Source organism: Electrophorus electricus, chromosome 8 (assembly GCF_013358815.1).
Source record: "Electrophorus electricus isolate fEleEle1 chromosome 8, fEleEle1.pri, whole genome shotgun sequence".
Taxonomy (NCBI): Eukaryota; Metazoa; Chordata; class Actinopteri; order Gymnotiformes; family Gymnotidae; genus Electrophorus; species Electrophorus electricus.
The window spans coordinates 10447623-10464546 of NC_049542.1; the positions used below are offsets into that span (position 1 = coordinate 10447623).

General features: G+C 38.5%; 1 protein-coding gene across 1 annotated transcript in view; it reads left to right on the top strand.

Moving 5' to 3' along the window:
* The window catches only part of sdha (succinate dehydrogenase complex, subunit A, flavoprotein (Fp)), a 22834-nt gene extending 11651 nt beyond the window's left edge, over nt 1-11183 (top strand). The window contains exons 7-15 of the mRNA XM_035528901.1: nt 287-411; nt 552-720; nt 1719-1914; nt 2133-2304; nt 2468-2586; nt 7712-7823; nt 9375-9505; nt 9791-9904; nt 10156-11183. Of these exons, the coding sequence (XP_035384794.1) occupies nt 287-411; nt 552-720; nt 1719-1914; nt 2133-2304; nt 2468-2586; nt 7712-7823; nt 9375-9505; nt 9791-9904; nt 10156-10242 (1225 nt within the window). The 3' untranslated portion in view covers nt 10243-11183. The remainder of the gene's footprint in view (nt 1-286; nt 412-551; nt 721-1718; nt 1915-2132; nt 2305-2467; nt 2587-7711; nt 7824-9374; nt 9506-9790; nt 9905-10155) is intronic.
* Nucleotides 11184-16924: the final 5741 nt, after the last annotated feature.

Below are 16924 nucleotides of genomic sequence, written 5' to 3' on the forward strand. Positions count from 1 at the left end.
AAAGTGAAACGGTTTTCATGTTCCTACAGTTAAGACTACCATCATGAAACAAATGAGGATTGTACAATTATTACATTACCTAGTTATTGCAGTTAAAAAATCAGGGCCTTCTAAGCTGCCTATAGTGCTCACAACAAAACTGATTACTGTTTGTTGTAAAAAATAAATACGTTTGACAATTTTAATTTGTTGATGTTTAAAGGGGTTGAAAATCCCCTTTAAATCAGCAAGCAAACATTTTGCATTCTTGTCTCACAATGTATACCAAACATGAATGTCTCTGCAGTGGTTATGGCCGTGCATACTTCAGCTGCACATCAGCTCACACTAGCACTGGAGATGGTAATGCTATGGTTGCCCGTGGTGGGCTTCCATGTCAAGATCTGGAGTTTGTTCAGTTTCACCCCACAGGTCAGCGAATATTGATTGTCAGACTACACTTGTAAACCAGAAGCAGCATTATTATTCTTATTAGTAGTTATTTATTATAAGCAACACATTGCTACAATTATTGTATTATCAATAATATTAAAAAATAATTAAATTTCTAGGTATCTATGGAGCTGGTTGCCTCATAACAGAGGGTTGTCGTGGTGAAGGTGGAATCTTGATCAACAGTGAAGGCGAAAGATTTATGGAACGCTATGCTCCCAACGCTAAAGATCTGGCCTCCAGAGATGTGGTTTCACGCTCCATGACTATTGAAATCCGGGAGGGGCGGTATGACTGACTTTACAAAGTGTTTTTACAAAAAAAATATAGAATATAGAACCGGGTGATTATGACAAAACCTTCGGGAATGTTGCTGCTTTTTTTCTACTAGCATCACTTCTTTTGAAAACAATGAATGTGATCACAACAAAAGCATTTAGGTGTCCAGGAGCATGTGTTCATTTTGAGTATACTTAGCAACAGCCAAATAACAGTTGACATACAGTGAGTTCAGAGAGTATTCAGAACACTGATAATTTTTGTGGATTTGATGTTAATGGGTATACTTTCCATTTTTACCCATCAGTCTACAATTAATCACCCATAATGGGATTTTCAGAGTGGTATGCTCCTCTAATACAATTAAACCACTGAGACATCACACTGTTCTGTGCTGCTGTTTGGTTTTTAAAGATGTGAAAGTGTTTAGTGTCTAAGGTACTAATGGTTAAAGTATTCATGGTAATAATGGTACATGTACAAAAATGCTTTGAAATTACATTGAATGTATCCTTTCAGGAAGAAGACAAAATGGCTAAAATTTAAAAGTGTACTTAAAGGTGGAGGCAAATTGAGAAATTTGAAACCCCATAAAATAGCAGGAAGGATTGAAAATGTACTTCAGTGACTAAAGATTTATTGAAATATAGGAAGAGAGTGCACTGGGTCATAGAATTATATAAATGTGCAACACCAAAAAAGTCAAGGGGACTCTAATAGAATGTAAAAAAAAGTAGTTGCAAATGTAACCATTTAGAAACTCATCTAAGTCTTGTATATAATGCAGTTTGTTGCTGGATGGTGAATTTTATGATTTCATGAATTTGTGCTAAAGATTTACACTATTCATCAATTTATTATCAGTGCTGCCTCTCATTTATGTAAACTATAGGTGCTGAATGTGTACTTTTGTACATTCTTTCCAGGTTTGCTAGAAGCACCAAAGCTTTTCAGTTTATCTGTGTCTAATGAACCAGTAACTAATTATGCTGCATTTTCTTGCTCAGAGGTGTTGGGCCAGAGAAAGACCATGTCTACCTTCAACTCCACCACCTCCCACCCCAGCAGTTGGCTACTCGTCTCCCTGGGATCTCAGAAACAGCAATGATATTTGCTGGTGTGGATGTCACCAAAGAGCCCATACCAGTCTTACCAACAGTCCACTACAACATGGGTGGCATCCCCACCAACTATAAAGGACAGGTATTACAAAACCCTTTTTGTTGTAATGCCAATACACTTTCTAAAAGTGTTGCTTGCATATATTCAAATGAACTCGGCAAATAAGTAAAATATCAGGCCATCTGCTCAAGTTATTCATGACTTGATCTTAATTCAGTAAAATAAAACTCTTATGAAGCAGATCTATGGAAATCTGTATTACTAATGCCTTGCATGAGGATTTGTTCACATCTGTATAGGTCATCACTTACAAAGATGGTGAGGATAAGGTAGTTCCAGGGTTGTATGCCTGCGGTGAAGCTGGCTGTGCCTCTGTGCATGGTGCCAACCGACTGGGAGCCAACTCACTGCTGGATTTAGTGGTGTTTGGCCGTGCTTGTGCCCTCACTATTGCAGAGAACAATACTCCAGGTAATCATTCATTTTGCTGATGCTCACAATTCTAGTATTACCTGATAACATTTTTTGAATATATTTTACTCTGAATGATCAAAAAAGGTTAGGTGTAGACAATTTTATTGATTGTAGGAATTTGTTAAAATTGATTGTAGGAATTTGTTGTTTTGTTGTGTAGGTGAGAAGATTGCACCCCTGAAAGCCAATGCAGGAGAGGAATCTGTTGCTAATCTGGATAAAATGCGCTTTGCTAATGGCAATACCAGAACCTCAGAGATCAGGCTAAATATGCAAAAGGTACAGTAGAATTGTTTTCAAGATAAAATTTGCAATACAACAGTAAGGATATTTTGAAAGTAAATATTTAAACTAGAAAAACTATAACTTCTGAGTCAAGAGGGTTTTGGCATAATCTAAAAATTCTAAATTTGTTATATAACCTTTTACAGATTTAAGGTATTAATAACTCTTAAACTGTCTTAAATTTAAAATAGCATCATCTTAAATTTTATGCTTTAGACATGTCTTTGCTGTCTACCCTTTCAAGTTCAAGTTCAAGTTTCAAGTTTGGTTTATTCGTCACATACATAGTCATACACAGTATAACTCGCAGTGAAATGGTGGAGAGTGCTCTGTCCAAACTGAGGAAAAGAAAACATGGGTGCATAGAGAAATATAGATATTCTCTATATGTGGGGAAAAAAAAAAAATATATATATATATATATATATATATATATATTCTATGTATGTACAAAATATATTAACAATGTATATACAATATATGTATATTATGATTATATACACAATGTACAATGTATATGGTTGTGTATATATGTACACAATCTACAGAATGTACAGATCCATTTTGTATAATAACATATCTACAGTTGTTGTGTAACAAGGTAATTGAATATAAATATATATATGCAGATATACAGTTATGTTACATGGTGGTGGTGGTCCCCACAGTTTATCAGTTTCCCTGATTCATGGCCCGAATGGCCTGTGGGAAGAAGCTCCTCTTCAGCCTCTCTGTCTTGGTCTTCAGGGAGCGAAAGCGCCTCCCTGACCTCAAGAGAGAGGAGAGTCTATTGTTGGGATGGGTGGGGTCCTTCACAATTCTCCTGGCCTAGGTCTGGCACCGCTTGTAGTAGATGGTCTGCAGGTCAGGAAGTTCTGTGTGAGTGATGCGCTCTGCTGAAGGCACTACCCTTTGGAGTGCTTGTCTGTCCCAAACCAGACTGTGATGTTCCCCATGAGGATGCTGTCGATAGTACAGGTGTAGAAGTTCCGCAGTACTTTGGAGGGCAGTCTGAAGTCTCTTAGGCGTCTGAGGTGGTAAAGACGCTGACGAGCCTTCTTTGCCAGGGAGTTGGTATGGCGGGACCAGGACACGGTGGAGAGAGTATGGCGGGACCAGGACACGGTGGAGAGAGTAGATAGTTTCAGGTACCTTGGTGAACACCAAGGTACCTGAAACTATCTACTCTCTCCACCGTGGTTCCACTGATCCTCACAGGTTGGTAGTGCCGCTCCTGCTTCTTGCTGCAATCCACGATCAGCACCTTTGTCTTACTGACGTTTAGGAGGAGATTATTTTCCTGGCACCAGTTTTCCAGGTGTTTAATCTCCTCCAGGTAGGCCCTCTCATCGTTGTCCAAGATCAGACCCATGACAACGATGTCGTCAGCAAACTTGACAATGATGGTGGAGCTGGAAGTGGCTGTGCAGTCGTAGGTGTACCGTGAGTAGAGCAGGGGGCTTAGGACACAACCCTGAGGAGCTCCAGTGCTGAGGGTGAGGATGGATGAGGCGCAGTTGCCCACCCGTACTGATTGTGGTCTGTCTGTTAGTAAGTTGGAGATCCAGTCGCACAGGGATGTATGCAGTCCTAGATCCCCCAACTTAGTAGTGAATAGGGAGGGGATGATGGTGTTAAATGCTGAACTGTAGTCGACAAATAGCATTTTAATATAATTTCCCCTCCCATTCGATAACTTCGTTATCGAATAATGAAGTTCCAATGACTGGTCATCTTAGAATTAACTAATAGTCATTGAGTGTAAATCTGTGAACTGCCTAGTGAAGATGACAAGCTACATTTTGAGATTTTATGAATTTATATTTTGCAAATACTGAGCTTGCAACAAATATTGAAATCGTCTCAGAAATCAGCTCGTTGTCTGGTAGCTATCTAGATAATGCTAATGTTTCAAAATTTCAATGACATTACATAGCTCGTTAGCTATGATGTCACTAGCAAGCTACCATAAAAAAGGATCAACATGGTTTTATTTATAGCTGTATAATAGCTGTATAGACTAGCTGTATAACTATTTTTTGCTTCTATTTGTATGCATTGCTGATGGTATCGTGCTGTAGTTTTTGTACAAAGTCTGTCGTATTTATATTTTTTGTCAGGTTTGGTCAGTTTCTTTTGTCAACCCATTTGGTTTATTCAGTTATGCCCCTTTTCAAAATGATATCTGCAGACACCCTGTTAACTGAACCGTTAAGAAATTGAAATTTGCATTTTCTGCATTTAGAAGATTCTCTTATCAAGAGCATTGTCATTTACTCATGTAATGTGTCTAGGCCTGTATACTGTTAGAGTTCAAGATACCGTTGAACTAGAATACTGTTGAAATGTGGTTCAATTTTTAATCCAAAGTTTATTAAAAAATAGTTCATGCTGAAATATATGCGGTAGTTCAAAACTCAAGAATTGTTAAATTACTGATTGCTCAACTCCCATTAATTTGTCATAGTAAAATTGTCCATTTCATTGAATGCAAACCTAACTTCTTAAACTCCAAGTTTATTTAGTTATTAATTCTTGTTGGTTGACACACCGGTGTGTTAATTTTTTCCTGATGTTTTGCAGTGTTTTTATCAATATCTTTGGAATATGGTAGTGTAGAAATATGGTACAAATATTTCTTGAATGTTTGGTTAGAGTCTGAGAGGTTACACATAGAGGTTTAAATGTTGGGTTAAGATGCACGTCATCTGTTTCTCACCATGTGATTCTCGTGTTCGTGTGTCGCTAAAGTCTGATCCATCTCGCTATGTGTGATTGATGAATTTTTGTGTCAATCTGTATGAAACTAACCAATAAACAGTCATGAAATCACTAAGGCTTCACATCAGAAACATTTGCAGTGCTCTAGGTTAAATGGTAGGAAAAGAGCTCAGATTGTTCTGAACATTTTGATATGAAAAATGTGTATATCATGCTATATGTAGGAACCTTTCAAAGTGAAAAAGAAAATATGCAAAAACATAGAAAATGCCCTTAGACCTCAGAGGGTTGAACAATAACTCTTGTGAGCTAGCAAGTAACATGAACAAATATTAAGCATCAGTGAATTGTCATCTTCAGTTTTCTACTCAGATTTTTGATGTGGTTTAAGTTTGGGATTATTCACTCAGAGCCATTCAGAGACTTCATCAGAGGCATCATTGTTTCTTTCTTCCTTGTCTCTGTGGCTATATGTGAATTTGTATATTGAATAGTTTTTTAACCTTTCCCTTTTTACTGTTGGCTGAAAGCATTGCAGAAAAAAATACTACAGTCTGGCTATGTCTGTAAATTTGTAATATTGAAAATATTGGAACCAGGATTGGTTTCAACATTCAGTATATGTGATTTCCCACCCACTGTACAGTGCTCTTGAGATGTGGCTGGTTTCACTGGTAAGGTTACAATAGAAAATTTTCTGGCATCAGCAGTGTGGTGCAGTTGATGAGCTGACATACGCTGGATATTCTGCACAAAGGGGTTTGATGATTTCTGTTTCATTGAGAATACATTGTGAGTTGAAAGGTTAAATGCCTGTGCATTCAAAGGCCCTCTTCAGGTTTTAAAGCAACAGAGCAATTCCTTTCTGATTCTTTCAAATGGAGCTCACTAGCTGAAAACTTCGATAGCGCATGTTCCTTGTTTGGTCACCCACTGAGTGAGGGAGGGCAATGCGCACAACAATACATACCATGGGAAGATAAGAATTGTTTGTTTATGACATCAATGTTTTGTAAGACAAAATAAATGTTTGTGCATAAGAGAATGCATACAATTTATTTACATTATTTCCCCCCTTTTAGCCCTTAAGCTACGAAGCTAATAGCAGTGGAGCTAATATCATTTAGCCTTCTAGCAACGAAACTTAACAATGAAGGTAATATAAGCTTTTTGTAAGTTGGCAAACATAGTGATGTTTTAGCAAAAAAAAGTATTGCACACTCTTGATGTATAGTGACTGAATTGGAGGGGTTTTGTGACACTTTGGAGACACCTAGTGGAAAATTCTGTGTAGCTCCTGAGTAACTAATATATATGCTCAGGATTGTTCACCTGGTGAATGTAGAGCATAATTTGATTGGAATAATAATTTGATAGCCCCTCCCCCCAACACCTTGGTACTCATAGGTGTGAACAAGCATCACTCAAAGAATATAGCTCTTTATGGCCCAACAGCAACCACGAAATCTTGTGGCACCCCTGCCCATTCCAACTGCAACAGAGCATCAAGGTGCATCAGACTGTGTGCTTGTGGGTCAGCACGGTGAACCTGGCTATCCAAGATGTGCTCCAGATTGTGCACTAGATTGAGATCTAATGTTAGCAGTCCAGGGAAGAACACCAAAGTCACTCTTGCTCCTGAAACCACTCGAGCACCACCCTTGTGCAGTGAGTTGAGACATTAGCCTGTTCATAAGTACCATTACCATCAGAGAAGAACATCAACATGTACAGGTACACATGATCTGCTCGGATTGCAAAGTACCTCTTCGTGTTTTCATTCATAAATCCCAATTTGCCTGTTATAAAGTTATTAATCAGAGTAAAGATGTACACTCCAGAATTAGAATGGCTGGTCCTGGTCTTTATTGCAAGTTAAGTATAACATACATTTGTTGCACTCTGTGGAGTATGTCTGACAATTGCACAGAACTCAAATTTGTATACAGTTACCATCATTTATGTCCAAATATACATTACTCAACATTATATAAATTGAAATTTGATACCATTTATATCTCAATAAAAAACAAAACAAAAAAAAAAACCGATCACATATTGCCTAGCTAATAATCTTGTACCTGAATAATCTACTTTTTCCTGCTCAGTAGTAGCCTTGAAGCTCTCTCCACCATGTCCTTCAGTGCCCACAGAATCTTAATGAATGTTTCTAATAGAACGGATAAATCTTTATGCTTTCAAATACACTTTTGCATCACTCTGCACCTGGTACAGAGACCTTCAGATGCCACCTATCACCTTATGAGAATACAGGGTGATATTTAACTCTGTAATTTTTTTTGCCTAAAAATATTTTATTACCTCAGTTCAGAGACTTCTGCTGTGGTAGTTGTGGTATCATGCCATCAAATTAAACAATTTTTGGTGCCCCCCCCAGACCATGCAGTCCCATGCCGCTGTGTTCCGCACTGGAGAGGTCCTGAAAGAGGGATGTGTTAAAATGGATGCCCTGTACCAAACATTGGATGACATCAGGACATTTGACAGAGGTTGGTCTTGGGTTTTGATTCTCAGGAATACAGATATCAGGTATTCTATAACTCATACTGCACTCTCACTGGACAACTGTACCATTACAAACACTGTAATTTTTGGTGATGACATTACTGTATTTTTTGGTGATGATACTTTTGCGGCATTTTCACATAAAAGTATCTTAATAGTGTAGGGAAATGCTGATAGATGCCAGTTTGTTATACGTTCTTCCCAAAAGTAAACCAGAAAAGTCTGACTCTAAGCAGCGGAGCTGGAACTAGATGATATTGGAGCTTATTGTTCTAAATAAAGATTTGGGCCTAGAAATTCCACAATTTTTAATGGAAAAACAGTAGAACTTTATTGATATGATGATTAAAAAGTAGTGATCAGCTCTTGTAGATGCAATCAAGATGCAAAAGGATTGTCTTATGTCAGCCACCACTGCTATCTGTCAGTGGTACATTCCATGGAGGGGCTTATCCTCCCATGGCACCTCCTCTGTTTCCATGGTGACCTTGTTTCTCATCTGATTGAGTCACACCATCAGCTCATTCTTGGAGACCATTGCTTGGATCTCTTCATGGATGTTTCATGTCTCACCATGGACAGTAGAGCTTATACTTTGGTATGCCCCTTCCCCCATCTTTCTGACTGGCCTACAGCATTTGCATATTGGGTCTTCGGTGGAGTGCCCTGTGCATTGTGAGGAGTTTTCTGGTCCTGACATCTGCAGCTTCTGGTTTCTTGGCCATCTTATTTTGCCTGCTGTGTATGTGATGACTGGCAGGACATACATATTTTTGGCTGTGATCTTATTGATCCATTTCAACTGACACTTGAGGACCTGCTTTATCCTGTGGAGGTACTTGCATTTTGCTGTACTTGTTTCTGCCTCATGGTTCCCATGTGATTGGAGAATCCCTGTATATTTATAGCTGTCCTCCAGGTCTGTCTTGATCACTGTTCCTCTTTTTACTATCAGCAGACTACACTCCTCCAGCCCAAATGACATTCCTATGTCCTAGTTGTAGATCCAGAGGTGGATCTACAGGAAGTGGCTAATGGTAGTTCTGCTCTGGAATCTATACCCACGCTCATTCTTATTGATAATCTGGCTCAGAGGATTTAGGTTTATGCAAAACAGTAGTGAGCCCTGTTGTCAAACCTCATCCACATATGGTTTGTACAAGTAGACCATTTACCATCAAAATTGTGCTGGTTCCTCAACATTCAGTGTGAACCTTTTTGTTAATCTGGGCGATGCCCGATGTCCGAGCTGGCTTGGCTCTCTTTCTTCATTCTCTCATGTTTTAAAAGTTATGCAAATTTAATTGAATATTAAGCACACACATGCACAGTATATCTTGAGGGATACAATCAAGTGTTCTTTAGAACAGCACACAGCAAAAAGATTTTAGAAAGGGCTAATAAACTAAAATTGCCAAAAGTATCTCAAAAATTACTTTTTATAAGTGGTGATACTTTAACATTGAGTCATTTAATGTTTGCAGTTTGTCACCCTCCTTAACCTAGATATATAAATTCTCACTATGGTTTCTCAGGTATTGTTTGGAACACTGACCTTGTGGAAACTCTTGAGCTGCAGAATCTGATGCTGAATGCTATGCAGACCATTAATGCAGCTGAGGCACGCAAAGAAAGCAGGGGAGCTCATGCCCGTGAGGATTTTAAGGCAAGGTTCATTCAGTGCTCATAATAGTTTAAGACAGAAACAGATGTCATTTTTAACTTTGGGTACTTTTAAAGCCAACTTATTGGTGTCATATGATGTATTTTTTTGTAATCGTTTAGAAAGAATAAAGATCAAAATTAATCCATTGTTAAACTGTACACAATTCATGACATCATTGGACTGATGTTATGTGCATCTATAAGAGCAGTGAATTCCAGGTCCCTTGCTTTGATCATATTTTTTCTATACATTGTGCATTAATAATTCTGTGTTTATTGGATACAGGAGCGCGTAGATGAGTATGACTACTCCAAACCAATGCAGGGTCAAGATAAGAAGCCTTTCAATAAGCACTGGAGGAAGCACACACTCTCCTACATTGATCCTAAGACAGGAAAGGTATTTTTGTATTTTGTTTAACTGGCATGTAGCTCATTCATCAGGACGTCCTTGTTTGAATCTTTAGTGATATGTGAAGAGATGGTATGAATAAGGTAATACTAAATTTACACAGGTCTTGCTGGGTTAAAAAAAATGCCGGAGTATGATTAACTTTTTTTTATTTATTTTTTAAAAATTAATTAATTAATTTATTTTTAGCTTTATAGCATCTCAGGTTCATTTAGTGTAATATATTTTGTGTTTCTCAGGTCACTCTGGAATATAGGCCTGTGATTGATGATTCTCTGAATGCTGAAGACTGTGCTGCCATTCCACCTGCCATACGTTCCTATTAAACACATCCGCACCTCATGATCTCAAGCCTCCTACACAGTTATCAATATGTGCCCTCAAATTTCTTTTTGCCATTCTTCATAGTAAAATTGGGTGTCCTGTTCTGTGCTTTAAACTAAGTGCATTGAGAGCCTTTTTAAAAATGTGTATTTTAAACTCAGTATTTTTTCCCTTGACAAATCAATATTTATTCACTGGGCAATAGATTGTCTGTGTCCATTTATGTTCATCTTACTTATCTTGAGTTTGTAAACCTGTTGGATCAGTAAAAATGCTTCAAATATGACTATAAATAAAAATACAATAGATATGTGAACCTGTTTGTAAGTACTCTGATTTTAGCATGTGCTTGGGTGTTCACTCATTTAAAGAAACGCAAACTGTTATGCAGTGTCTAGCAGATTTAATTTGTATTGTGTTCTGTTGTGAACATAACAGTTCTAGTTCTGGTGATCCTGTCCTCAATGGAAACTATACAGATTTTATAAGATATTGACCTGCCTGAATAGTGAATAGAGGTTTGTTAATTTTCATTGTTGCTGTACTGATTTTTTTTTTCTTCTTTTTTTCTTTTTTTACTGATCATTTAAGTGAATTGCCAAAGTCAAACTCAAACTAAATAGACATTGCAATACTATTACATTTGCTGTTGGTGAATAAAAGTTCAGAAAGGAAAAAATTATTATTTTTTTAAATACATTTCAGCACATATGCTAACAAAAAATGAGCAGGGGGTTGACAAATATTCTATTATTGAAAATATACCACTTAGCACGAAATACCTTTTAATAAAATAAATGCTGCATATTCAAGTGTAAACACCTGTTTTACTCAATACTTAAGGGTGGTGTTGTATCTTCATTTTGTCATGTGCTTTTTTTTTCTTCCTGTTATTGAAAAGGCTCTTTATTCCCCATGTTATGAAATATTGTGTCTTGTCTTATGAAGTCTTATAGTGTCTTATGAAGTATAGCGTCTTTGGATAATAAATAAATAAATAAGAAAAACAGAAGGTGGGAAATATATATATATCAAAACTGTAGTGAAGTACATGAGGTTTGCAGTGAAACAACTTATTTTAAAATTAAAAAAAAAACCTATAGTAGGTGTAAGTTCTGCCATAAGAAATTCGTTAAAATGGTTAGTCGATTTGATTGAAGGGAAAACTTGCATGAAAATTTTTTTTTTCAGTTTGCATCCTGCATCCAGTTACACGGCTCAGAATACATGCCTTTGCTCAATTTGAGGACACTGATTTATATTCCCACCTCCGTTTTTGTTGATCGTAGACAGAAAATCGTATATAGCTGCAGATTTGCAGCATGACACAGAGTCCTACTTTACAAATGTGTCTGACATTCAAGTTCACAAGTCAGCTGTGTGCAGAGCAAAAAGCTGTCACTGATGCAGGCACATCAACACTTGCATGTAGTTCCCAGCAAAGGCTGAGCAACAAAACACCATCTGTCAGAAGGTGATTCACATTGCTAGCTTTCCAGATGTGCTCAGATGTGTGGATAGCACACATTTTAGTATCAAGACCCCCATGCATCATGAAAATGAATATATCAACAGAAAGGGATACTATTCCATCAATGCTCAGGATATATGTGGTGTTACTCTTATCACACATTATGTGATCAAATGGCCAAGTTCCAGACATGACAGATACATTCTCAGGCTTATGACACCATACTTGAACCCAGTCAACAAGACTGAGGAGCATTTCAATGCAGAATGCAATGCAAAACCAGAAATGTGGTACAACAGTGTATTGGTGTCCTCAACTAGCATTAGACCTGTTTGCAGAAAGGTAATTATTAAAAAATGAATTTAAAATTCATCGTGCTTTTATGTAGAAAGGCTATGTAGCTAATACATTGCTTGCAACCCAAATATAATATTTTTCTGCAACAAGCTTGATATGAATAAGTTTAAAGGAATTTTTGCACATCTCTTGCTGAAAAGACCTATAAAACAAGCTATACAATGAGCCATGTAAGATGTATTTATTGTAGAAAATGTGTTAGGGGAAGTAAAAAAAGGAAAATAATAGGAATAACAAAATAGTGTTCATCTGAAAATAAGAATAAAATTGTCACTTTGCAAGCACTGTAATGATGTAAATAATGTATGTTGATGGAATATTAATTTGGACATTTATTGTTTACAATATTCTATATTCTATTCAAAATAGATTTATTAGTAAATAGAACTTCCGTGCCATAGAAGGACCAAGTCTTGTTCACAGAGTAACAGAGGAGAGAAGCTTTGAGCAAATTCACACATACAACTATATCTCATAGAAACATGTAGTCTTAACTACTAAAATACAAATGCATAATATTGAATAAACAATTTTCCATCTGAAATAACAGTTCAGTCACTTCTTTGGTACCTATGAGGTGAACAGAACTCACCATACAGACTGTAGAGGTTACATGCAAAATACATAGTATCAAAATACGGAAAGCAGATGGAATTCCAGGATGGATTCTGGGTGACTGTGACACCGGAGTTAGCTGGAGTCCTTGCTAACATTTTCAATCTATCCCTAGCACAGTGCACTGTCACCACTCCTGAACAAGTTACTGTGCCACAATAATGAGATCTAGTTCTTCCATTTTGTTACTGAGTGATCTTGTATTGGCAATATAGATGCTGGTCAGTGTAGGTTTGTGGAGAGCATTCCTTTTCCTAGCTTGTATCCTAGCCTGGAAACCTCACTTCTACTTCCTTTCTCTCTCCTCCACTATACCACCTTTCAGTTGGTATAGTGATCCATGGACCCCACTGAATACTAGCTCCTTCAGAATGTAATGGTCATATTGTAGTAGTTTTAACCCTTTAATACATTGTCAATCACACTTCCCAGGGCACCAGCCACTAGGAAAATATAGTCATTTTAATTCATTTATTAATGATTAATAATTCAGTCTCAACCTATGAACGTTGCCAGTTCAATAACATGATTATTTCTCGTCTACCAAAAATTAGAACATCACTAATGACTAAGGTATGTTTAATAAGTAAACAAAGATAGGAAAACATGCATAAAAATCATTGACTAAGATTCTGCTAATGACCAGAGATATTGAGTTCACTAGAATAACTATAGTAAACAGACCTAACAGTATAAACAACTACCATTAACCCAAATGATTTGTGATGAATTAAAATACCTAACTAGGCTAATAAGAGAAAGAAAAAAATGAACCAAAGAAAAACTGTTTTCAAATAACCTTTTATAACAGTCTGCCAACAAACAACAAACAAAAACCAACAAAGGAAACTTATTAAACAAGCGAGATTAGTGGGGAAAGAACACAGTTAAAGGCTGAAGGCAGCAGCCGCGCCTCTGGACCCGCCGCCATTGTATGCTGCAACTGCGGCCCCAGACCCACCAGTTCCTGTTCCTGGAGTGCAAGAAGTCACACCACGAGTCCCCATACCTCGTGCCAGGCCTGTCCCCTTGCCTTATGCCAGACTTGTCCCAGTGGTTGCTTCTTGAAGCTCTTCTGTGCCTCTAAAGGCTGCCACTGCCATGTTGCCTGTCTCCTATGTGTCCGCAGACCTGCCTCCTGTTTCACAGACTTCATTTTCCCTGCCCGTCCTGCCCAGACCTGTGTCTTCTGCTGTCTCTGCCCCTGGGTTCCCACCCATCCTGCCTTAGCCTGTGTCTCCTGTTCCCTGTGGGCCTCCTATGTCTCCGTTGTTGCCTGCTCCTACTGCCCCATTGTTTTTGCCTTCTCCATTGCCTGGTTTTGTTTCTGATCCTGTTGTGTTGTCTGACCCTGCACCCATTTCTGTGCCCGTTCCAGTTTCTCTCTCCCTTTGTTTCTGTCCCTGTGCCCATCCATGTGTCCGTTCCGGTGCCCGTGTCTGGCCTGTTCTATTTTGCATTTTTGTACACCTCGTCCTCCCTCCCGGCATTTTTCTTTCCCTCAGTCTGTTTCTGTTGTGAGTTCTATTTCTGCTCCCATTTCCACAGCCACCCCTGCTGCTACTTCTGTTTCGGTTCCTGTTTTTTCGGTTCCTGCTTCTGCTCCTGGTTCTTGTCTTGTTCTGTCTGCTCCTGTTGCCCCGGTTTCTGTGTCTGCTTCTGTTCCAGTGCCTGTTCTTTGTCATGCTCCTGTTTCTGCTCCAGTGTCTTGTCTAGGTCCTGTCCCTGCTCCGTGTCTTGCTCGTTCTGTTCCTGCTGGTGTCTTGTCCTATAACTGTTTTGTTTTTTGTTTTTGGTAATTCCTGTTTTTGCGCACCCTGGTGTTGCGAGCTTTGGGGTGTGGTACTGTTATGATCAGTCCCTCCCAGTTTCTGTGTTCCATGTTTCCCCTGTCTTGTGGGTTTTTTTTTTTTTATAGTTCCATGCCTGTAGTTTCGTTTTCTCCACCCCCTGTTTCATTGCTTACACCTGTCCCTCATTTCTAGCTTGTTAAGTCCATGTATTTAAACCTTGTCATGTGCCCTGGTCTTGGCTGTTCATTGAATGTTTATTTTGTATGGTTATGTTCCTTTGTACTCCATGCCTATGTTTTTCCAAGCTTTCGTACTTCTTAGCCCTGAGATTTTCCTAGCGTCTTTTGTTTTAGTCTGCTTCCCGTTTGCCTTCATGTGTTTTTGTTTGTTAATCATGTATCCCCATACTCGCTGTGTTGGCTCTTTGACCTGGACTGCCTTAACGACTCTGATTCTGGATTTGCCCCTATTAAATCTCACTCTTTTCCGCTCATGCATCCACCTCCTTTATGTGAGTATGCAAGGCAGCATGCTTTATTCGACATATGTATCAAACTTCATTTGTTAGATCAGCATGGGCCTGAACATCTGGTGTCACTTTTCTCACAACAATTCGATGGCTGCTTCCAAACAAATCACCATAGTCAACACAGGGATCAATGCAGCCAAATATACTCCAGCCAAGATGTTCTTTGTGTGAATGGCTCATTATCCTTGCCTGACTCAACTTCTCTGGGTATCTGGTCTTGAGAACAGTTATAGCCTATGAGCAGACCAACCTCTTCAGCAAGGTACTCTAGATGAGGCCATGCCCTTGCTGTCTTCTGTGTAGAAATATGACTTAGATTTGCGGGAATAAATTCTCTCGAATATGTTACTGGGATAGCAATTTTCTTCTATGAATAAATGCATCTGACCTGCAGCCCAGATAACTTCAGACTTAGAATAATTGTGCCTCTGGATAACAACATGGAGTGTTTTAATTGCACAGACTTTCTGTGCATTCAGGGTTTCTGCCTTTTCCTGCAAAATAAGGATGGTATCACTTTGGTTGTCCAGAAGTGCATAAAAGAGAACTTCATTCTCCGGATGACTTCTTGTGGACAACCATACTAGAACAACTGTAGATGTGTTGGTGTTGTTTATGTCTTGCACAACTCTGTTAGATATTGCTTCATTTGACATTTTATTAACCTGCTTAGACTCCATTCTTTCACTTGATATTTTGTTTTCCCTTATGTGTTTCCCATTTTCCCTTTGTGTATTGTCCTGTTCTTTCTGTCTGCTCTCCTTGGGGTGGTCTTCATGTAAACATGTTGGGTGTTTACCCTTACATAAGTCACAGAAACCCCTCCTTTCACAGTTCCTTGAATGGTGTCCTGATTTCAAACATCCAAAACATAATGTTTTGATTTGCACAAACTTGACTCTGTAGTTAATTTGTCCATGAACTTTCGACATGTGTGAATGTCATGGCTTGACACCTCACCTTGAGTTTTCTTCAGAGCTGCTTTTCAGCACCTTTGCACCAATGCTTCAGGTCCTTGATGTCTTCACTTTTTCACCATCATTAGACTTCAAAGCATAACAAGAGGTCACTGGATTGCAAGCTATTTTAGCTTCCCTTGTGACAAACTCAACAAACTTGCTGAAGCCAGGAAATGTCTTGGTTGCTTCTTTGATCTCAACAACCTTTCTGTTCCATCTGGCAGTTAACCAATCAGGAAGCTTGGTGAGTATCTTTTGATTTTCGCTATAATCATTTAGGACTTCTAGACCCTTAATCTGAAACATTGATGCTTGACAGCCTCAAATTAAGTCTGAGAACTCTCTTAGTTAAATACTGCCCTTAGGTCGAATCTTGGGCCATGGGGTGAGTTTATCCCTGAAAGCCTTAGCAATCATGAAGGAGCTTTCATACCTTTTATCCAGGATGTCCCATGCTGGATGGTAGGCTGCATCTGTACCCAACAAGAAAGAACTCTCAAAAGCATTCTTTTCTATGCATACTTGCATAGGTAACAGACCTTCTCATTTACTGGAGTGTTCTTCCTGTCTATCAGTGTTTGAAAGGACATTTTCCCATCTTTAAACTTTAGTGGATCTCCAGTGAAAACAAAAGGCTCCAGTATTGGGTGATGGTTTGCACTGATGGACTCTGCTATTGCTTTAGCAGGTGGGTTGTACCATCGTAGCAGGTTGTATATGTGTTTACATTTGTATATGTGTATATTGTGATGGTTCCACTGACATACTGGGAGATATAGGTGTCTCCTGTTATCTCTTCATTTGTGCAAATTACCTGCTCATAGACTTGCAGATGTGCACTTGCAGCATTCATCTTCTTAACTGTCTGTAAGCACTCTATCATTCTGTGCTTTTCTTCTCATGCATTTTGTCTTGCAGCTTTTTCCGCTTTTTGTAGTGCAAGTTTCTCTCTGTTCTCAG